At 41.9% G+C, this 24,742-nt stretch overlaps 1 protein-coding gene across 3 annotated transcripts in view; it reads left to right on the forward strand.

Moving 5' to 3' along the window:
• AFF3 (ALF transcription elongation factor 3) overlaps positions 1-24,742 on the forward strand; it is a 526,899-nt gene that overhangs the window by 373,714 nt on the left and 128,443 nt on the right. For 2 of the 3 annotated variants that reach the window (XM_046663033.1, XM_046663034.1), the window contains one exon: positions 4,080-4,133. The exons of the other annotated variant lie outside the window; for it this stretch is intronic. In XM_046663033.1, the coding sequence (XP_046518989.1) occupies positions 4,080-4,133 (54 nt within the window). The remainder of the gene's footprint in view (positions 1-4,079; positions 4,134-24,742) is intronic. 3 annotated transcript variants of the gene reach the window in all.

The raw sequence follows: 24,742 nt of genomic DNA on the forward strand, positions 1-24,742 counted from the left end.
GGCTGGGCAGCTTTGCTAAGGGAGGAGAGATGTGAGGAAGCTGTATCAGTTTTACCTGAGAGGGAAATTAGATGTTGCTACTGTATTGGTTGTACTCTTAGATTAAAACACTAAACGAACCCAAGAATGTAGACTGGAGATTATGCCATCACAGAACAAGGCTGCAAACCTTATCCTCTGTGTTCTTACACCAGACTGGAAGGCCCATGGTCCCAGAGGTCATAAATAAAGAATTCTTCAGCAAAGCTAGGGAGTCTGTCCCCCGACCGTTGTTTGGCTTCCCAGAGGCTCATGCATTTTCTTTCCTCTACACACAGGCTCCATCCAAAAGTACCTCTCTTCAGGGTATTATCTAGGTCAGGGTTTCTCAAAATGTTTTTGTAATTTAATTTTTTTCTTTTAATTGTGATAAAATACACATAGCATGAAATGTGCTGTCTTAATTATTTTTAAGTGTACAGTTCAGTGGTTTGAAATACATTCACATTGTTGTGCTACCATTACCACTGTCTATCCCCAGAACCATATCTCTTCAAACTGAAACTCTGTACCCATTAATACGCCAATTAATAAACTGCCACAGACAATACTCCCCATTTCTCCCTGCCCTAGCCGCTGGCAACCGACACTCTACTTTCTGTTTCTATAATTCTGACTATACCAGGTACCTCATCTAGGCGGAATCATACAATATTTGTCCTTTTGTGACTGGTTTATTCAATCCGCATAGTGTCTTTAAGGTTCATCTATGTTATAGCATATGTCAGAAATTCCTTCCTTTTGAAAAACGAATTTCCTTTCTTTTTAAGTCTGAATGAGATTCCATTGTGTTTGTATACCTAATGGAATAATATTCCGTTGTATAACTGTATCACACTTAGTTTATCCATTCATCCCGTCAATGGACATTTGGGTTGCTTCTAGGTCTTGGCTGTTGTGAATAATGCTGCTTATGAGCATGAGTGTACAAACATCTCTTTGAGTCCCCACTTTCAATTCTTTGGGATGAATATCCACCTCAAACTTTTTGAACATAACCTCCGCAGTCAGAAATCCGTTTTACATCATATCCTATGAGAGTGTATGTACTGAAACAAAAGTATCACAAAACATTACCTACCATTACTCTGACATTTGCTGTTCTTATTGAATATTTTTAAGTGCAGGTCAAACCACACAAATTCACTTTCGTCAGCCAGTGTTCACAAAATACAGTATAAGTTAGTGACCAAATAACAAGATAGTTTCTGCCAAAGGAGAAACTGCCAAGGAAGGAGAAGGAAATAATGTGTTTGGGGCTCTGCCATGTTTCTAGCACTGGCTCAGACACCTTATGTGAATGATCTCTCCAGTCCTCCTCATCGCCTTGAAAGGGATTCTCCCTTCCCATGTTACACATGAGGAAGCTAGGCTGAAAGAGTATGAGCTTGTCCAAAGGCTTGCATCCAGGGAGTCTGCTTCCTCTCAGTCCTGCCACTCTTTCTGGCCCACGCTGCCAAGACGGACTGGTTTGTGCAGCACCCACAGTCCTCTCCTCAGAGAACCGTGAGCATTCTAATAGGGCCAAGGAGAGCTTGAACTCAAAGGACTGACAACTCGGAAAATGTGAGGACCCATGACGGCCTCAAGAAGTAGGTATTTGGGGCGTATGCCATGCGAGAAGAGAAGGTTTTTCGGTGACCCCTAATTGGACCACATGAGCAGCTGTTTCCTTCACTTAATGATTAAGGTGGACACAGTCTCTGCAAGTGTGTCTGGCACCTTTGCAATGAGCTCTTCCAGTCCACAGAGATAGTAATTAATAAACTTTGGCTACTCTGTATCCCACTGTGGCTTTAGCAGATGGCAGTGTTTTTCTGAGGAGTGTGTGGTAAATTAATAAATATTACCATATTTATTGATTGCCACGGGTAATCAATAAATATTGCCTGACATTGACAGACTGATTGTCCTTCCTCCAAATATTTTCTTTCATAAAGCTTCTTCATACTCTTGTGTTGAAGCCTTGCCCAGCATTTAGAACATAATACTTATTCAGTAAAAATTATTAGTATGAATAAATGAATGAATACAGAATAACACAAAGGATGGCTGGAATACATTTAGTGTGCATTTTATATATCTTCTGTCAGAAATACCATTACCTAGATTTGTTCTTTCTTTTCTGCAGATTTTAATTAAGTTATAAACCTCCAAAATGCAGAGCTTGTATATTTACAAACTAAGTTCTTCCCCCCGCCCCCAGATCACAGATTCTCTCTGCACCTCATGCCTCTAATGCCAGTCCTTTCTCAGACAGGCCGGGCCATACTGGTACTTTGCATGCATTCAATGCCTATTTTGTGCCAGCCACTCTACCGGACACGTTGTCTTATTTCATTGACACAAGAATCTAAGGAGATGAATTATTACGTTATTACATCTCATATTACAGAACAGAAAACTGAAGTCTCAGAGACATGAATTGGCTCTCAGAGGCTTCACTGTTGGCACTGGTGAAGCTGAGATTCAGGCCGCTTGGAGGCACCACTTTAGGTCTTTGGCACATGAAGTAAAAGAGATATTAAGGAAGAAATCTTCTTTCTGATCAAAGGGCTGGTGTTTTCCTAGAAGCCTTAATTTCGGCCCTCCCTCCATGTTGTCAAGAGAATTGCATCCCGAAGAGCCTGTGAGGAGGCTTGGGGGAGGAGAAAAGGGGGAGCCTGGTTACGGACGATGAATACACGTGGTATTTCTGCACAGTGATGGAGGTCTTGGAAGTAGCATAAGCTGGAGTCTGGAATTCATCTGACAATCTAAGTAGCTGGCAGAAGCACAAGGACAGCTTCCCAGCCCTGGCCCACCTGCTCACCTCAGAGGGCCTTCTGCTGTTGGCAGAGTGTATTTGGTAAAGCAGTGCTCACATGATCCCACCAAAGCATGTAAAATATTTAAGCCTCTGCCCTCAAGGTTCTGCCACAGAGAATTCCACCCCCACTTTTAGCTTCTTAAATGGTTGAAATATACAGAGGGACAGGGGATGTAGGGATAACGGGCAGGTGACCAAACTTTCACGCATATGCACACACTCACCTTTCTATGTAAAAAGGGCTATTCCTGCTTTAGGAGGACTCCACGAGATTTAAAGCATTTCTTTAGAATAGTACAAGTGTTGGTATACCGTAATCAAGAGGTAACAAACACCGAATACTGACTGTGTGCCAGACTGTATATATTTAGGGTAACTATGTAAAGTGAGATAACAGTTACGCGGGGACAAGTATAAAGGGAAACATAGAGTCACCTTGTAGATGAATCAACTCTTGAATCCTCATAGCAACTCAAAAAAGTAGACAGCATTAGAATCTCCCTCTTATAGAGAAAGAGACCCAGGCTCAGAGGCTCACACAGGGAGTGTGTCCCAGCCAGGATACTACCCCAGAGGTGTCGGACTGCAAAGCAGCCCTCCCTTGACACTGCCTCAGACTCCAGACACTGAGCTGTGCTCTTGTCTACATCTACTCTGCTGGACTCCATGGCTGGTTCAGTTACAAACAAATGAAGTTTGAAGTGGCTGGACGGCAGAAAACCCAGTGACTGGGGACTATTTCTCTTGAAAATTTATTTAACACTAAAGCTAGAGGATTGAGTTAGATTAATTGGCTTTTAGGGATGGGAGAGAGAGTGTTATTCCTTTGCTTTTGGAGTTTTGAAGAGTAAAGAGAATAATCAGCAGGGCGAGACAAGAAAAACAACCACTAGTTGTATAGGCCTGTTAACCATATACCTTCACTTCTTGAAACAATGTGTTGCTAATTTCACAGAACCCCAAAAGTTGTATATTCTGGAAACAAAGAGAATTTTAATGGATAAATACATAAAATATTGTTATTTATAAGTTTGAAAAATATGTATTATTCATTTGACCTCAAGAATTTTCATGAGCCAATTGTAAAAATAGTGACATTCTCTGATTTTGTATATTGTTTTCCTGTTGACAATTTGGGCCAGGTCGTATGACCCTCACCCCCCCAAATTTACTGAGCATTTACTGTGTTCTAGACACTATTCTAAGCATTTTACTCATATCCTTCTCACAGCTCTCTGAGATGGTTATCCCCATTTACAGATAAGGGAAATGAGGCACAGAGAGGGTAAGTAATTTGCCCAGAGTCACATGGCTAGTGTGTGACAGAGCTGGGATTTCAACTCGATTTTGACTCCTGAGCCCATGCTTTTGACCACACTTCTATACAGCCTCAATTTCTGCTATGAGATTTCAAAATAATTCCAAAATACTGAACATTAATGTGTCTCTGAACAAAAGAACAGCATTTCTGAATTATGTGTCACTCCTGGGTATACTTAGATGTTGGAAAATACACTTGAATTAACAATTACCGTAATTAAGATATTTATCTTATCTTTAAATGTCTGGAGCATATCAGTATTTTTATCTTCCCTTTCAAAATGTCTAAGGTCATCATTTTATTACATTTTGTAGTACGTTTGAATTCTATTGTTTTTTTCTAATAATTACTGTTACTAATCATGCTAAATTGCCTCAGAGTGAGAACTGTGGAGAGAAAAACCCCTCAGTGTCTTTAAAAATACTAAATTTGATGTTCAAATTTTGAAGAAAAATGATCAATTAAAATGAGTGTTTGTACGGTTTTGTGGCCAGACTGAGATCCCATGCTGCCTGGGGGACCGACTTTGCAAGTTCTGGACTCAGGTGATGCTGGGTGAGACCTGAAACCTGGGACAGACTTCATTGTCAGGATGTGGTGTGCTCTGTGGAGCTGTTGGTATAACTTGATGGGTCAAAAATAAACTAAAGTAAAGCCATGGAGCGTGTCATACCTAGACACAAATCATTCAGAAGGATAGGAATGGAAATTTCTCTTCTTCTAGGAGTTGTAAATGGATGTCTTTGTTGTTTTTTTATCCCTCTGTTGAACTTCCAAGCTAGGATTGCCAGATAAAATACAAGACACCCAGTTAAATTTGAATTTCATATTAACAAGGAATAATTTTTTAGTGTGTATGTCCCATGCAATATTTGGGGATAATTTTTTAGTATAAGTATGTTCTATGCCACATTTGGGACATACTTTTACTAAAAAAATTGTTTGTTTTGTACCTGAAATTCAAATTTAACGTGGCGTCCTGTATTTTTATTTGCTAATTCTAGCAACCCTACCAAACACTACATAGACTGTAGCTCCAACTGGGCTTTAATTTAAATGCATAAGTTATCAAAGAACAGAAGATAGACAAGGTAAAGAGGAAGAAAAAAGAGAAGGGAGAAGAGATAAAGTAATAGAAGGAGAAAGAGAGAAAGTAAGAATGAATTCTGGCAATCTGCCAAGTAAAATAACTAACATTTTGCAAGAAAGAAATCCTAAAACTGAGGTCATAGGATGGAAAAAGTCTGTTTCACAGACTCTTTAGCCTGAACATTGGCCAAAAAAAAAAAGAAAAAATAGCAGGCATCCTATTAACATCTAAATACCAAAGCTCATCCAGGAATGGAAAGATTTGGAATTTGGAGAGTCTTAGCTTCCAGCTTTGTTAGAATACCACAATTCTTTATTAATTGCAAGGAGGATTTTGTCTTTTCAGTGAGATGCTTTGGTAATTCGATATCAAAGAAAGCTAACTAACTTCAGCCTGTGTTACTAAGACGCATTCAAAACTTCGTGGATAAGCTTTTGTTTGCTTGCCTTGCGCTGAAATGCAAAAAACTACCAGATACCTGATATGGAGAAGAATTTACCTCTGTTTAAAAATCACAGCTCTGCTGTGAAGCATGAAGATGGCTTTTTTTTTTTTTTTTGAGTTAAAAAATATTAACTGACAGCTTCGAGACATTTTTTCTTTAATCTCTAACCAGACAAAATGCTATAAGCAAGAAACCTCTCGCCTTAATCCTGGACACGTCACAGATGTGACACTGTTCTGTAGGAGATGGCTTTTTAACTGTGGACGGAGAAAATAAGCTTTGGAATTTTTAGGATGTTATTGCAAGCAAGTTTACTAGTTTTTGACTTACTAAGCCACAGCTGGAGCCGGCCTGCATCAGGGTAAGAATATTTTCCTGTTACTGTTATATCTTCCGTATTTCAGGAGTAGGATTATTACGTTTGGGGGAATATGGCCTTTGAGGCTTGTACTGTCTGTTGAATATGCAAATGTGAATGTCCTATAAAAGAGAGGAACTGACAGTTTCCATCTGTGCCGTAAACTTAAAGAGTCCAACAGATGATACGTTGGAGCTGCTGGAGCAGGAAATGGATCACACCAGCTTTGGGGATAAAAGAAAATTTTGTATTTCTTTGAGAGGCATTTAAAGGGCTGGGCTTAGAGCTTCTCTCAAAGCCAAACAACGGTGTGCCAGAGTCACTTTTCTGTATCGTTGTATTGTTGCTGCTGCTTAAAAAAAAAAATGGCCTAACGGTGCAAGGAATTTTCTAACCAAATTAATTATCAACCTGCCTGATAGTATTTTCTTTTGAATTAGTGAAATATAAACCATCATTGCTTTTTCTGTCATCTCTCCTTCATTCTGCATCTTGTTTCTTTTATAAGGTACATTGCGTGGCTAATTCAGAGAAAGAACAATGTTGTTCTGTATGCTTTCCCTTAAAGAGATTTCAAAAAATTCCAAAGCCGGCCTCTCTCCCAAGAGCCAGAGGTGGCATCCCCACCTGCCCAGCTGCCTCTGCAAATGCACTGAGAAGATTCAGGGAGCCACATCAGTCCACTGGTCCCAGCCAGGTTAGAAGCAGGTGCCGTTTTGATGGGAGAAAGGTCGAAAGGAAATTGTCAGGTGACATAAATAACAGAGAACCAATCAGTATGGTGAATTCAAGTATCCTATCGAACTAGTTCACTTTTTCAATCCAGTCTCCTCACCCTAGTTCCTAACGAGGGTGCACGTCAAATCACCTAGGAGCTTTTAAAAATGTTAATACCCATGCTCTGCAAAGTCTGCTCAGACAGTGCCTCCCCATGATTTTGAGACATGTCCTTGGTTGAAAACCATATTCGGGAGGTTCCAAACCCATCTAACCGTCAGCATCAGTGAGGAGGCTTCAAAATGCAGATTCCTGGGCTCCCTCCACCAGAGTCTGATTCAGTGGGCCTGAGTTTGGCCCTAGGAATCTGTATTTTTGAAAAGTTTCCCGATTAATTTTGATGATTAGTCAGATTTGGAAACCATCTTTGTTCTAATTGAATGACATTAATTTCAGCAAAAAAAAAAGGAAGCGTTTTGATTAAAAAGAAAAATAAGTTAGTCATGTGTACAGTGCCTTTGGAGCAACATTCTACATTTCTATTATTTTCACTTTAAACTTTCTCCTAGCTTCATCCCTGCCTGCTTCTCTCCCATCCCAGAGGAAGAAACGCTTGATCCTTCTCTCCTCAGATGCCCCTGACCTCATCTCTTTCCTCCTTCTCCAGGCCCCTCTTGCTCTTTTCTTAGGTCCTCTTCCTACCTGGGCCTATCAAATGCTCATATTTTCCCAAAAAAAAACAAAAACAGCTATCTACCCTTAGAGCTACTGAGCTCTCTCTCTCCCAGTCCGTAACCTCTCATGGGCCCTCCTTCCTGACCACCTGTCCACTACAGCTGGTTTCTGTCATCTCTACTCTGTGGCCCACCATGACCTGTTTGTCACTGGGCCAAACCAGTGGCCCTTTCCCAGTCCTGAACTTCCTTGATGTCTTTGCAGCTTGTGACCTGTACTGTTGATCATGCCCTCTTTGAACCATCTATTCTTTGTCTGCCATCCTACTGCATTCTCTTGGTTTTCTTCCCAGGGTTCAGCCTGTGGTCTGTTTCTTTTCTTTTTCCCTACCTCTTTCTCATGGTGATCTCATCCATTCCCATAGCTTTAACTCTCATCTCTGTCCAGATGCCTCCCAAATCAAGATCCCTAACTCTGATGTCTTCCTCGAGCTCCTAACTAGTCTTTCCAGCCATCCACTGAGATTCAAACCCTGCACGTTCAAATCTCACATTCCTCTCCATTCTGTCCCTCCCCAACTCTTTCTCTTATATCACGTACTTTTGCTAATGATGCCACCTAGAGTCAAAATCGTGGATTCTCTCTCCTTCCTTGGCTCCAGAACTCAATCACTTGCTGTATCCTATCGAGTTCTATTTCCACAGCTTGTCCCGCTTAGTTCTAGAGGAGTCCCCTTTGTTTTCCACGGTTTCAGTTACCCAAAGTCAACCACACTCCGAAAATATTAAATGGAAAATTCCAGGAATAAACAATTCATATGTTTTAAATTGTGGGCCATTCTGAGTAGCATGATGAAATCTCACAACATCCCCTTCCATCCTGCCTGGAATGTGAATCATCCCTTTGTCCAATCTATTCACGCTGTATGCACTACCCACCGGTTAGTCACTTAGTAGCCCTCTCCATTATCAGATCAACTGACACAGTGTCACAGTGCTTGTATTCAAGTAACCCTTATTTTACTTAATAATGGCCCCAAAGTGCAACAGTAGTGATGCTGGCAATTCAGATATGCCAAAGAGAAGTCATTAAGTGCTTTCTTTGAGTGAAAAGGTAAAAGTTCTCATCAGTATGGAAAGAAAAAAAAATTGTATGCTGAGGTTGCTAAGATCTACAGTAACTTTTATTACAGTATATTGTTATAATTGTTCTATTTTATTGTTAGTTATTGTTGTTACTCTCTTACTGTACCTAATTTATAAATTAAGCTTTATCGTAGGTACATATGTATAGGAAAAACTGTAGTATATATAGGCTTCAGTACTCTCTGCAGTTTCAGGCATCCACTGGGGGTCTTGGAACGTATCTCCACACATAAGGGCAGGCTACTGTATCTCTGTTTCCATGGCAACACCTTAGTTTACACCTTCCCTGCTTCTATAGAAGCCTGATCTCCCTGCCTCTAGTTTCTTCACTCCATCTATATGATTCTGCCAGATTAACTCATTTAAAATGCCGTTCTGACCGTGCCACTTCTCTGCTCTGAAGTGTTCCATAACCATGATAAATAGGCCTTCATTTATGCCGTTCCTCTGCTCAGAATGCTTTCTCCTGATTCTCCTGTGAGACTCTCTCTTGGTCCTCACATGAGAGCTTCTCCTACTTCTCCTGTGAGAATGCTACTCAGGTTTCAAGGTCTACCTCAGTTTCTACCTCTACCATTATACCAAATATATTGGATCCTGATTTTGTTCCTAATATATTTCCTCATAATATAATGAATATATTAGTAATAAACATATGGCAGGTGTATAAAATCACAACAGAATGGAAATTCACCTTAGTTATTGCCTGAACATTTTGAAATGTGGGTTAGCCAAGTATTAGCACACTGACCTAGGAATGTAATACATCTCATGATCCAGAACCGTGTACTTTAATCCACTAACTGAGTGACCCACGTGATAGAAAAGTAAATGAAGGGCAAGAAGCATGGTTAGTTGCTTTGTTGGTTTTAATTTCTAGAATCCAGAGATAGTGTAGGAACCAAATCCTGAAAGTAGAATGGCTCTTGATGGTGGAATCCACACCTTCTGATAGCTGGTACTTCATTTTACCCGATTACAGCCACACATATGATACTATATATTGATGTTGACCTTGTGCCTAGAGCTGTTTTCTTACATCGGAAGTCTAAGCCATAGTGGCTGGTTATATTCTTATGTTTCTTTAAGGTACGTGCATGGGCATAAAGGAGGGTGTGTTGAATGAGGTACCTACAGGCCTGGTGCCTATATCAGTAAGGTACTACTGGATACAGGAATGACTCGGAGACCTCAAGTTCACACCAGAAGTTCAGGGACCACAGAGTTTGCGTATTTCATACCTAAACTTCTAAAACTTTATTCTGATCCCAGGTGAGCTATTGAAGATAGTTTTTACAGTCAAAAGGATAAGGGGCTTAAATGGAGGTAAAGTTTCTACATTTCACTCAAAGTGGATACCATAAAGCTGTGATAAGTTATCTATGTATATTGTAATACTTAGAGCAACCCCTAAGGAAACTATACAAAGCAATATATTCAAAAATATTGTAAATAAAATGGAACTCTAAACAGTGTTCAAATAACCCACATGAAGGCGAGGAAAAAGAGAGGAATGAGAAACAAAAGGTAAAAACAGCGAATAATATGGCAGACTTAAACCCTAGCATATCAATAATTACATTCAATATAAATGATCTAAATACACCAATTAAAAGACAGACATTGGCAGGATAGATTTTTTTAAAATGACCCAACTACTCACTGTCTACAAGAAACTCATTTCAAACATAATGACATAGGTAGGTTAAAAGTAAAAATATTGGAAACATACATCATGCAAAAATTAATCAAAAAGTTAGGAGTGGCTATGTTAATATTTTTAAAAAGTAGATTTCAGAGCAAAAAATATGACTGGGAACAAAGAGGGAAATTACGTAATGATAAAAGGATCAATCTACCAAGAAGATATACCAATCTGAAATTTGTGTACAGAAACAACAGCACTTCAAAATACATGAAGCAAAAACTGATAGAGCTGAAAAGTTAAGTAGATAAATCCACAGTTATAGTTAGGGACTTCAAAACCCCACTCTCAGCAATTAATACACTACATCTAGACAGAAAATCAGCAAAGATATAGAGGAACTGAACAATACCATCAAATAACAGGATCTAATTGACATTAACTTGACCCAACAACAGTAGAATACACATTCTTTTCAAGCACCCATGGAACATTCGCCAAGATAAACCTTATTCTTGTCATCAAACAAACCTTAACAGATTTAGAAGAATTGAAATCATGTATAGTATGTTCTCTGACCATAACAGAATCAAACTAAAAATCAATAACAGACAACAGGAAAATCTCCCAACATTTAGAAATTAAACAGCACGCTTCTAAATAACCCATAGGTCAAAGAGGAAATTTTGAAGTAAATTTATAATATACCTAGAAATGAATGAAAATGAAAACATAACTTGTCAAAATGTGTGGAATACAGCCAAAGCAGTGCCAAGATGGAAATTTACAGCATTAAATGCTTAAATGAGAAATGAGAAAAGATCTCAAATCAACTATCTAAGTCCTACCTCTAGAAAAAGAGGAAGAAAATAAACCCAAAGCAAGCAAAAGAAAGAAAATAATAAAGATAAGAATAGAAATCAGTGAAATTGAAAACAATAAAGTTAATAAACAAAAAACTGGTTCTTTGAAGAAATTAATAAAATTGTAGCAAGGTTGAAGATAATAAGAAAGAAAACACAAATAATCAATATCAGAAATGAAACATGGGATATCACTGCAGACCCTGCAGATGTCAGAAGGATAAGGTAATCCTATGAACAGCTTACACATATAAATTTGACAATTACATGAAGTGGACTAATTCCTTCAAAACCACAAATTATCAAAACTCAGCCAAGTTGAAATACTTAACCTGAATAGCCCCAAAACTGTTAAAGAAATTTACTTTGTAATTTAAAAGCTCCCCAAAAAAGAAATCTCCAGGCACAGATTATTTCATTGGAGAATTTTATCATATATTTAAAGAAGAATTAACATTAATTTTATACAATCTCTTTGAGAGAAAAAAGGAAGGAACACTTCCCAAATCATATAACGCCGGTATTACCCTGATGCCAAAACCAAAGACAAAAGAAAAAAAGAAAATTATCTCTCATGAACTTAGACATTAAAAAAATTTCCAAGAAAATTTTAGCAAGTCAAATCCAACAATGTGTAAAAAGAATAATACACCATGACCAAGTGGGATTTGTTTCAGATTTGCAAGGCTGGTTCAATGTTTGAAAATCAACCAGTGTAAGCTACTATGTCATCAGGCTAAAAAAGACAAAGCATATGATCATATCAATTGATGCAGAAAAAGCATTTGACAAAATTCAACACTCTTTCATTATAAAAACTCTCATATACAAGGAATATAACGGAACTTCCTCAACCTCATAAAGAACATGTACAAAATACTTACAGCTACATCATACTTAATCATAAAAGAGAGAGTGCTTTCCCTCTAAGATGGAGAGCAAGGTAAGCATGTTCAGTCACCACTCTTATTCAGTGTAGTGCTGGAAGTTCTAGCCACTGCAATATGACAAGAAAAAGAAATAGAAGGCATACATATTGGAAAAGAAGAAATAAAACTGACTCCATGTTGGAGACAACATGCTTAGCTGTTTAGAAAATCCCAAAGAAGCTACCAAATAGAATAAATAAGTGAGTCCTCTAAGATTACAGGATACAAGATCAACACAAAAAAATCAACTGCATTTCTATATACTGACAACAAGCAGAAACCAATAAAAAATACAATACCATTAACAGTTGCTTCAAAGAAAATAAAACACTGAAGTATAAATCTAACAAAATGTGTACAGGGTGTCTATAATGAAAATTATAAAATTCTGATGCCTAAATGCCTAAAATGTTCTCCGTTGGTGTCTATAATGTGTGTCAGCACTGTGGAGGAGTCTTTTCTAGAAGAATAGTGCTAACTCTGATCCATGATAAGCCTTGGAAATTGCTGGGTAAATATGTAAAAGATCAAGTGCTTAAATGGATAAAAGTTATTGGCAGCAGCTATACTGATATAAAAGTTTTCCACTGTGTCAATATCAAAAGCCCAAGAAGCCAGATTCCCAAAGTGAGTCAGAGGACTTGGATGGTTTTGCATGCGTGTAGTTAGCCAGAATCAACACCCTTGGAGTTGAGGTACAATTTCCAAATCCTCAAACGTTATGGTGACAGCCACCCAGCACCCCAGTGCTGGGCAGTCCAAGGCATGAGTCACAGCGGACTCTTGGACAGTTAGCACACTAAAGGATGCCCAGCTTGGCCCCAGCACTCCATCGTTAGTGGTGTCAGAAAACACGTAGCTGTCCTGGGGGCAGGAAAATAAGCTTTAAAAACCACAAATAAGCTGCTAAACTAGTAGTCCAAAGGCAAGGATTAGAGATGCCTGGGTAGAGATGGTCACATAGATGAGAGTTTTCAAGCTGGGAAGAAGTTTGGAGGTGGTCCGGTTCCTGGAACTTTGGGTCAGGTCCAGGGACAACACAGCACTCTGCCATTGCCCATTCCTACAGATGATACACACTTGGAATTCTATTTTGAACAGCTTGGAAGTATACAGAGAAGTTCTGGAGAAGAAAAAACAGCAGGCATAGACCTCATAGAACTCAGAGGTGAGACCTGGTGCAGGCAGTAGATACACTGGCAGCATGCAAGGTCACAGTCGAGTGCTTGTTTCCTACCTGGTTTATGTTCATAAAACAATGTTTTCAAAGCGCTTTCAACTCTATTCCATCACATTGTCTTCAACAACAACCTGTGAAGAAGGCAGAGTTAGTTTTATTCCCAGTATAAAGAAACCACAAGGAAGTTTGTGGGTAAGTAGTTAACATTAGAACCAGGAGGAGAACTCCTATCCTCAGATCTGCGGATTCTCAGCTCTGGATACCTGGTAGAGTTGTCAGACCCTGAAAGGACCCTGCATCCTTAGCAGGACCTGTTTTTCTCTTGTTCTGGTCCCAAGGGCCTTTCTATGAGGGCAGAATGCCTTGCTTATTTAAAACAAGAACTAACCTTTACAACAGAAGTATCTGCAGAAACCTAACTCATCATCTTCTCATAGCTCTTCATTGTTACATTTGCCCTATAGACATGAAACTTGCTTTTTGTTTTTTCTTTCTCTGAAAAACTCTAGGCTCTTAACAGTTGGTCTTTGGTTTAGTAAGTCTCTTTCAAGGTAGCATATCTGCGATCTCAAACACACACCACTCCCCACACCCAGAGCCGGGATGGGCAGAAAGCCATCTCATTCCACCTGGAGTGCCACCAGCTAAGTAGGTGGTGGGACCCCATGTGGCATTTAGAATTCTCAAACCTATAGGAAATTAATCCGAACTCTTGTGAAATGCCCCCCTCCAGCTTTCTCCTACTTTTTCTAGTCTCTGCTCCTAAAGAGCTAGGCTGACTTTTTTTCCTCAGGGTGGGAAGAAAAGTTGGGATAAGGGACCTGATACCTTCAAATCTTCAAGGTGTGCCAAGGGCCTCCCCTGCTCAGAAGAAATAGATGGTAGAAGAGGAAAGCAAAGAGCACGGCAAGGCTGGCTGGCTCCTTCTCCATCACCATCAAGAGTTCCGCTGGTACATAGAAATTGCACACTGTGCTGTAAGATGTTCAGAGCTTCGTCAGTCCAAGTTCTGGGCTTCCAGAGACCACGTGTGTAGCGTGGAAAGAAGAAAGAGCAATATAGTATAATGATGAGTATAACTTGATTCTCTTCCTTTTGTAGAACACTTAAGTAGGTACAGATATAAATGTGTAGATTGCTGATACACACCCTGGATTAGACCTTTAATATTAAATGCAGTGCAAGTTTAAATAATAGGAGCCTAGGATAAACCAGCTTAAAGTCGTGTACTATTCAGCTGAGATGCAGTGATTGTAGCTTCCCGTGTGTAAGGCACCTGAGCCTTGATGCTGTAACTTCGTGGGAGGAGGTGGAGGAGAAGGAAGCTGTATTAAGGAATCTTGTTACAATTCTTCCAAGCAGCCAAGATTTTATGTGATAATATGTCAAATTGATTTGTCAGGCAAGTGATTTGAAAATTTTATTTGCACCCCTCACCAAAAAAATAATCAATTTTGTTTGAATGGGTTTGGACAGCTGACTGTTGTGTGAGGCCATCAGCCTGTGGAGAGTGATGTTCTCCGTGGGAGGGTGATGACTCATGGTCAGTAAGTGCTCTCTTGGAGTGGTTTGGGTGTTTCCCCCACACAAGTGATCTTTTCTCAGATTCTGGTGAGTTCTTTAGCTAGGGAAAACAACTGTGATTGATCGTCTTTATTTTTACAGATACTTTATTTCAGCTTCTTTATCAGTTCTCTTGTTTTATGGCATTAAAGTGCTTATAAGGGCCTACAAATTCTCAGAATTGTACATTACAAATGAAATCTCATCTCTAACCAATCAAAAAGTCAAAATGTAGTGCTGTGTTGTTAGTCTGAGAAGTCTTCTGTTTATTAAGGTTGTTGGAATGAAACATGTTCATTTGTAATGAAAAAAGTGGGGGCAGGGATAGCCCCACACCTCCATCCTGTGTAGCTATGGGCTTGCATGTGAAATCAGAGTCTTTATAGGAGAATACATTGCCCAGGTTTTTTTTCTTGCAGTTTAAGGGCACCTTTCAGCCTACCTCCAGAGGTCTGACTAAAAGGAATATGTTTATGCTCATAGGTATGAGTACCTGGCACTAAATCCCCAGTTGTTGCAAAGCTAATGAATTCATGTCAAGCTGTACACAGCTGAAGGCAGTAAGGGTACTAGGGTCCCACCTGGGAGACTCACCAGTAAAAAGCTGAGGGTGGGCCCTGAGCCACCTGAGGAGTGAAAGACGGGAGAATCTAGAGGTGCACTGTCTGGTCCAGGAGCCACCAGGCACAGGTGGCTTTTGAGCACTCGACATGTGGACAGTCTGAACTGAGATGGGCTGTTAGTGTAAATTACCGATTTCAACCACTTCATATAAAAAAACTGTAAAAGATCTCGTTAGGAATTTTTTAGTGATTTCATGTTGAAATGACAATATTTAGGGCATATTGGGTTAAATAAATATTTTATTAAAATTAATTTAGCCATTTCTTTTTACTTTTTTTAATGTAGCCACTAGAAGTGTTTTAAATTCATGGGTGATACGTGTTAGATTTCTGTTAGATAGTACTGCTCTCGAGACTTGACCAGCGTGTGGGGTAGGCAAGCAGAGGACTTAGAGAAAGCAATGCAAACAGCGTCAAACTGATGACTAGGCCTTCCTGTCCCAAAAGCCCTCAGCTGCCCTGCCTAGGGGCTTCTCCCTGGCTTCTTGCGGTAGCTTCAGCATATGCCCAGCACAGCCTGCAGCCAGCTTGCCGGCTCCCCTCTCCTCCACCTCTGCCCATCTCACCTCGTCAGCTTCCCCCTCCCTGCAGGATGGCCGCACACTCCCGACACCTTGCATCCTGTTTGCCTGAGCAGTTCCTCTCTCTGACCCCTCCACTCAGTGCCTGTAAGGTGTTCAGCAGAACACAAGAGTCTTTGGTTAACAAGACCCATCCTCCTTAGAAGGCTTTCCTTTAAAATATCTACCCACAATCTCTGTCCCTCAACTCAGAAAATGTAAAAGCTCTGAATGCCTGAAGTTTTTAAAAACTCACTTGGCAGAACTGACTGAAAGCTCTTTATAGCTTTGATGTCACTTCCTGGAACTATCTGTTCATTAGACCGTCCCAGCCCCTGCCCGGGAGTTGTAGAATATGTGGGGTAGGCATCAGTTTGCCTTTCTAAAATCCAAAAGAAGTTGTGAATCCCCAAACACGTCCAGACCGGAAGGTGTCAGATAAGGATTGTGGACCCAGAGCAATTTTTCCCTCCCTTAAAATCTAGCTTCCCTCACCTCGTCTTCCCTCAAGGCTGCCTTAAAGATCATCTTTCTGAAAGACAGGTCTAGTCAGATCATTGTCCTGTTGTCAGTCCTTTTCAGGATTCCTACAGCCTCCAGGACCAAGTTCCAGCTCCTTAACAGGTGTCCAGGCTCCTCCTCAGCAGATACTTACCAGCTGCTATGAGCTTGGCTCTCAGGGGCTGAGGGGACTCAAAAGACACTTGAAATATGGTCTCTAACCTCAAAGAGGGGGTGATGAAACACCAGGAACCACAGTGAATAACAGAAGCATTAAGTGCAAAAGTGAGTGAAATTGGCTACAAGTGCAGGAGAGTGAGAGATTCGAGAGAGCAGAGCAGCATGGGCTCCAGTCCCAGGCCTGCTGAGGAGGCAGGCGGGGCTGGAGGGGGTCAGGATGGGGGCGGGGGGCAGGAGAAGGAGGGAAGAGGGGGCTGCAGTTTCCTGCTTCTCACCTGGACGTCAGTCTTCTCCAGATAGTTAATGAGGGTTGGCCTGTTGCCTGCCTTCCCAATGGGCCCAAAGGACGCCCGAAGGATAATGCCTTCTAGAATGAAATGTGTTCCCTGTGTTCTGTCATTTGAACTGATTTCTTAGAGTCACATAACCAGATGTTGAAGTTCATTGTTTTCATCCCCATGTCACTTAGGAAAGCTGAGTGGAGGCTGCTGAGCCCAGATTTAATCTGCCAACTCTCTTTGCTTCTCTTTCTCTCCCCTGGATGACATATCAAGTTGCCAGAGGAGTTAGTGGAGTTAGCTGGTAGCCCTTCAATTCAGTTCCCATTTATTAGGGTCCTTCTGTATACAAGGCTCTGAGGCCACACTGTTATAATCTCTTGTATTTATTCCGTGCTTTAAAATTTGTGCAATAGTTTTGACTACATAATTTTATTCAATTCCTCCATAATCCTTTATAGTTGAGGAGATGTGTATTATTCATTCTCAATTTACATTCAGAAGTGGAGGCCAAAAAAGTCTAAATAGTTTACTAAGGGCCATAAAGCCTGTAAGTAACAAAGTTAGAAGTCAAAAATTAACTCCAACTCCAGCACTTTCTCAGTACAGGAGTGAGCTGCTTCCTATGCCACACTGTAACCTGAGGGGTGGAAAGCTTTATTTTAAGTAGACACGTTAGATACTTGGAGGTCAGTGGGGAGGTGTGGATGCATACTCACTACTGGTCCAGAAAGGTCACTTTTCTTACTGGTCACCAAAGCAATGTTGGCAACATTCAGACGCTTCCTGGAATAAATCTTAACAGTTAGGCTAAAAATCTAAACCATACCCCAAACTTGTGAAGGAAAGCTTGGCCCAGCCGTGTGAGATGGCAGAATGGAGCAGAGGAGGCAGCGAATAATTTATGAGTATCAGTAGCAAAAACAGCCCAGGTGCAGGAGCAGTTAAAAGAGCTGCACTTGTGTGGGTGTATGAAAGGGAGGCACAAGGCTTTAATGAATAAATGCCATAGTTATGAAATTGCAGTCATAGCACCAAATGACCACTTTGGTAACGTTTGATTCCTGGGAGTACAGAAGCCTTTGTTCACATGTTGTTTTTCAAATGTGACAGCCCTGAGAGAATATTTTATTTTCTTCTTTATAAAGAAGGAAATTGAGAGTCAGTGTTACCACCAGGTCACCAAGCAAGTAAGGAACAGTAGGAAGTAAAGCCAGGACCTCGCTCGCTCACGCTCAGGACACCTAACTCCTCTGGCTGCCAGTGTCACTGCGTATGGCTCACACCAACGGCGCCCCCTGTCTTTACACCTGCTGCCCGATTGGTGGGGCAAGAGCAGCCAGTGGGCCTTCCTTCAAGCAGAATTTGACCTTGAGTCCCTAAAATCCTTTGAAAGTCTAAAGCACCCATCTCTAATTTCTTGGCTGGAGAGTTCCGAAAAGCATTGAGGAGTGAGAAATACGTATTTACACGGTGAAAAGGCTGGATGTTATAAGGATACCCTAGCAGTGGAAATAATGATGCAGTGGGAAATGAAAGAGATGTTTTGAGTGCTTTTCTTGTTTACCAACTTAAGAGTATAAATAAGGTACCAAAAATCACAGGCTTTCATGTTCATTCTTTAAAAAGAATTAATGACTTTATTTTTCAGTAGTAAGGGAAAGATAGAAAGAAGTGCTTGGTATCACAGGATATTAAGAGTCATGCCTGGGAGTGTACAACAGCTATTTCCCTGTTATCAAGGCACCAGAAATAAACCCAAGGCTCATAAATTGCAGGAGCCAGGAGTCAATTGCCATCTATAATACCCACCAACTCTTTGATTTTTATCTTGACTTCTAAAAAAAAGTGTGTTTTCCTTTAACAGAAAAACATAGGATTACTGTAAATGATCATACTAGATAAGAAGTCCTAATGGTATGTAAACTGGTTCCACATGAAAATTAGATTGGGCACATCCAGTTTTTGCAATATCAGGGGATAGAAAGAAGATTTATTTCCAAGAATCTGACTGAAACATACCAGAGAAAAATAAAAATTTTTCTTGCAGAATCACACTTAAAGTTATCTGTTTGGGGTAATAATGTTAACATTACTATCAGTTAATACTAACTTGAGTTGCAGTTAATAGTTGAATTCCTGTTTTTATCCCCCTTTCCCTCTTATTCCATCGCCCAGCTCTTTTCTCTGTAACCTCGCAGCAGTCTGTTAATTTCCATTTGGTTCACTTGGGAATCTTTTAATATGTTAAGTTCTTGCTCTGTCTGGAGCCCATGCTCAGCACTGGAAATAACAAAATGACTGTCAGAATATGACATGGCCCCTGCTCGAAAGACGTTTACCCTGCAGGGAATGAGGCTAGAGCGTAAAGAGGGCATTTCAATATAGGGTGACAGGACCTATGTTAGAGGTGTGCATCCAGATGGGCTCAGAGGCCCCCACAACTGCCTGGCACAAGAGAGCAGCAACTCCAGCCTCAAGAAGCTGGGGCAGCTCAAGACTTGCACATTGAGTCTCCTCCAGCTGGATTTAACCCAATACCTGAGAACCTGACTCTCCAAAGGACACAGAAGGAGTTTCATGCATCATCTCAGTCCTTCAGAAGTCTAGAGGCGGGAGGAGACCTAGCACCCAGCCAAGACAACAGATCCTTGGTGGGGTTCAGGGAAGAGGGGAGATCAGGGAAGGTGGGTTGTCCGGTGGACTTTCTAGAGGAGTGGTTCTTAGGATGGACCCTCAAAGGTGTGTAGGACTAAAATTACAGAGGGAGGAGGCCAGGCATGGCAGGTGATGACACAGGTGCAGCATTGCAGGATTCGGCTCCCGCTCCCTCCTCTCCTCTCCTAGAAATCTCCTCCAGGCCCTTCATCCACCCGACCTCCTGCCACTCGCATATCTCAGGCACAGCCCCTACCTCCAAGCTCCACAATCTCGTAACCCCCTGCTGCTATTAATAAGATAGAAGAGCAAGAATAAAGAACAGTGCAGCTCAAGAAGGGGCCAAGACCAAGGGGCAAGCAGAATTCACCGTGCTGTCTCTCTGGCCACAGAGGCCACCCACACCAGTGGGAAACCTCAGCAAGGGCCAGCACAGAGTTAGCTCCTGGGGCTTTTCTGTGCCTGGGGACTCAGTCCTGCAGGGGAAAGAGTTAACAGTGCTCTGGATTTGGCAGGAGGAGGGCTCAGGCCAGAGAGGGAGGGTGTGGGCCAGGGCAGCAGCTGCCACACCCTCCCTGTGCTTCAGCAAAGCCGTTGTGACCTTTCCACTCCATGCAGAGGCTGACGAGTCACTACTCCCGAAAGCTTCCACTAAGAAGGCAGGAAGGCTGTTCAGGAACGTCCTTAAAGCCTTCCATATTTTAGATTACATTAGTTAATTATATGGGCTTAGTCCTTCCCTGGGCCCTAATCACTAATGAAATACCCTCCTGGAACAAGAGCTCCCTCAGGATGAACTTCTACCTTCTATGCGACAGCCCTCCCGTTGGAGGAGCTTTTCCCTAAGTCCATTTTCCCCCAACCCATCACACGATCACACAATCACAGGCACTGCAGAGCTTGTCCCACCGTCTGGCACCCTCTCACTGACAGCAGGGTGACCGCATGTGTCGTCACGGTGCTGTTTCCTTGCAGGAGGAATAAGCGGCTGGTGATACTTATTTGAGGTCCCTGCCTTCCTGCACAGGTTTCCCTTTGAAGAAAGGGTCGGGGTGCCAACAACAGAAGTTTATAAACCACTGGTCTCGATTATCACCAAGGCCTTTCACTCTAAAATCCCTTTGCAGAGGATTTCCCTGGTGCACAAGCTCATTCCTGGTCTCAGTCCTTTGTGGCCTTGAGTGACGTAGCCCGTTGGGCAAGGCAGCTCAGAGACAGCAGGAAACCCTCCACCTGAAGTGGGGCGGGAACAAGGGCAACACTGGATGCTCTAAAATGACATTCTGTCCCCAGCTGCAGGCTGCAGAAGCTCAGCGCATGCATGCGTTTGCGGAAGAGCTTTACTATGGTGTCAGTATTTCTTCATGAAAATCATTTGAGCACAGATGTATTGAAAGGTCTTCTTTGGGGGTCTCAGTACACAAATGAGCCTCTAAATTTCCCCCTGGACATCTGGCTCAGATGGGAGGAGTGAGCAGGGACTGAGCGCGGCCTGGCTTGGAGACCAGCCTTGGCGGTGCTGCAGCCTGAGGTCTTTCTGGAGCAGGGAGTGTGTTGCCGGTGGGAGGTGAGGAACTTTGCGTGAGGTTGGTTTGGTGAGGAAGAAGAAAGGGCAGTGAGGGAGCTTCTGACAGGGCTGGAAACAACTAGCTTGGCCTCCTGTCCTCTAGGCCCCAAACAAAGCCAGAGCAGAATGAGGATGTGTCCCTTTAACACACATTAATTAAGTGCTTTTGTCACAGCCTCCTGTGCCCCACAACCTAGATGTTCAGACAGAAACCCACCATTTGCCTGATGCTGCACAGCACCCTGGTGTCATCGTCCTCGTCCTCCTCCATGTCATTCCTCCGGGCCCCCCTGCTTCTGCTTCCTCCACCAGGAAAACCAGAAGAGAAAAATTGTACCATGCCTGCATAGAAACTCACCAAAACAGAAATTAAATTTTCCTTTTTTAAAAAAAGTATTAAATGGGGCCAGCCCGGTGGCATAGTGGTTAAGTTCACATGCTCCGCTTCAGTGGCCTGGGGTTCGTGGATTCAGATCCTGGCTGTGGACCTACACAGCACTTGTCAAGCCATGCTGTACAGTGACCCACATACAAAATAGAGGAAGATGGACACAGATGTTAGCTCAGGGTCAATCTTCCCCAGCAAAAAAGAGGAAGATTGGCACAGACGTTAGCTCAGGCCCAGTCTTCCTGACCAAAAAATATATATATATACTACATTGTATTAGGATACGTTTAACCAAAATATATTTGTCAAGAGCCCAATTTTTTCTTTGAAAAGATCTGGATGAAAAAAACATAGCATCAATATCCAGTCATTTCCTACAGGAATTCTAGCAGCAGCACGTGTCCCTGCAGTCTTGCAACTTTTATTTCGTTAACAGGTACATGGCCGTTTGATGCCCTGGATTCACAGCAGTTTCTGTTTGGGCCCTTCCCCTTGCTGGTCTGCTTCTATGATAGAGAAGCTTGCCTAACCACTTTCTGTTTTTGAGGTTAACAGACCATGAGCTGTAAAAAGTGTGGTTATTATAAATATGTTTTTTAAAATAAGCTCTTATAATTTATTTTGAGCTCATTATTTTTTAGCTCACTAAGGAGATATTTAAATGTACTCCATTGCATTTGGAGTCATGGATCAGGTTTTTCTGTGTACTGTTAGAGTCTTGTCTCCTATTATGAGGGAGTATGTGCTTATTTTTTTTTTTCCAACTAAATAAATACCTGTGACCCTCAGGCACTGGGGACACAGAAAGGAGTGAGACCAGAAACTTTCCTCAAGAAGCCCATGAATCAGGTAGATAAGACAGACGTGAAGACAGGTAATTAAGTATAGAGTGGCAGCACACTAACTGACGTGTGCAGAAGAGGATAATTAATTAAGGTCACTGAGCATCAAGGAGATGTGCCCTTTGGGGTGCTATTTGAAGGGTGAGTAATGAATGAGAACAGGGTGTTTCGGGCAGGAGGCACAGCTCAGGCTGATTCAGAGGAGTGGAAGTGTATGCAGTTTGCATTGTTCCAGTATTGAGTTCAAGGGCCAGGACAGGGTAGCAACTGCAGTGAGCTGAGGCCAGGCCGTGAAGAGCCTCCTGCGCCTTAAGGAGCAGCAGGTCCTGTGAATTTAGATTTTAGAAGGACAGCAAGATGGGGAGTAGAACCTGGAGGCAGGACTAGAGGGAGAGGGGTCAATAAGCTATTCGGTGAGAACTGGAAGTGTGAACTAAAGCAGAATGGCATAAGGATGGAGAAAGACATGAGTTCAAAAGAAAGCTTAAGAAACAGGATGGAGACATCCAGGAGTTTTATTGTCTGTAATGAGGAGAGAGGATTCAGGTGGCTGGCAGTGCCGGTGACCTGGATGCAGAATTCAGCAATGAACACTGGATTTTAGGTGAAGAGGTGAAGTTCTGGTTTGGGGCAAATCAAGATGGAGGTACATCCAAGTGGAGATTAATTTATTTGCTCAACAAACACTTATTGTGTGGTTACTGCCTGGCATCTTGCTAGATACTGGAGATGTCCAGTGAGATAAAATATGGGCTCCAGCTTCCAGGAAGCCACAGGACAGAGATGCCCAGGGTGCAGTGGGCCCTGTGGAGCTGGCACTTGGAGGACAAAGTTGTGGATGTCATCCTTGGGATATTTATCCTAGATATTTCCAGAATATCTAGATAAATATATCTAGGATATGTTTATCCTAGATAAAGAGATGAGAGGGTGCAGAAGAGAACGGAGGGCAGGATCCTGGGATAACCTCATGGTGTAAAGAGCAGCCAGAAGGAAAGACGAAGTCAAAGATAAAGAGAACCTTGAGAGCCAGAGAAGCTGTGCAAGGAGGATTTCAAGGAAGGAATGTCACATAAATTAGAGTGACCAAGCAAGACAAAGACACAGTGGTGTCCATTTGACTTGGCAGTTGAACATCTCTGATATTCTTAGTGTACATGTGTGCATATGCAGATATTTGTCATTTGGAAAAAGTTCTGCGCTTGATGGTCAAGACTCTGAATGCTTTGTTAGGACTTAAAATCTCTGGCCAGAATTTAACCACTTGGCACAGATAATGACAAGCCTCTGATTTGCGTCTATAGCCGCCGTGGACAGCACATTGCAACTCTGCTCCTTGGCTCTATCTACAGAGTGCCAGGACACCTACTCCATCCAGTGCTTTTTATGTGCTTAAGAAACATTTGACTAGCCCTGGATTGTAACCCCATATAGAAAGTAAATATACAAGAGTCCATACTGATATAAATAAATGCTCGAATAAACAAATAAATGCGGGATTGGGCAAATCTCCCATGCAGAAGAATTCCAAATACTTCATGTACAAACTGCCCCCTCAAGAGGTGGAACATAACCTCCCACCCCTTAAGTGTGGGTTGTGTGTAGTGACTTCCGCATACAGTCTGGAAAGTGGGGAAAATGAGTAACTTTACAGTGAAGCCTGACAGACACAGCCTTCGCCAGGTGACGTTGTGTTCTTAGCGCGCATCCGTGATGTGATGGAACCGGAAGGGCACTTCACCTCTCCAGTCTTCCTCCCCAAAACCCATTACCTCAATCTCATCATGAGAAAAACATCAAACGTCAAACCCAGACTGAGGAACATCCTACAAAATAACTTGCCAACACTCCTCAAAACGGTCAAACTCATCAAAAACAAGGCAAGTCTGGGAAAGCATCACAGCCAAGAAGAGGAAGCTAAGGAGACATACACCTGAAGGTCACGTTCTGTCTATCCTGGTTGGGATCCTGGAACAGAAAAGAATGTTAGGTAAAAGCTCAAGAAATTGGAATGAAGTATCAATATGAGTTTATTAGTTGTGACCAATGTATTAGAGTAATGTAAGATCTCAATAGGGGAAACTGCGTACTGAGCTGCTAAGAACTCTCTGTTTTATCTTGGTAACTTTTCTGTAAATCTAAAACTACTGTGAAATAAGAGTTTATGTAAAAGTAACAACAGTTGACTAATCATCGGCCTGAATTTTCCCTTTAAGCTCAGTGCTATCACGCCCTGTTGGCTGGACCTCACTGGGGAGGAACCTGCCACCTCTCCGCTCTGCAGACTGGCTCTGGCGGCCTCTCCTGGGGTCCCCACAGTTCTGAGAGCTTGGCCTCGTGGCTTGAAGTTTGTCCTCACTGAATTC

This window comes from Equus quagga, chromosome 5, assembly GCF_021613505.1.
Source record: "Equus quagga isolate Etosha38 chromosome 5, UCLA_HA_Equagga_1.0, whole genome shotgun sequence".
NCBI lineage: Eukaryota > Metazoa > Chordata > Mammalia > Perissodactyla > Equidae > Equus > Equus quagga.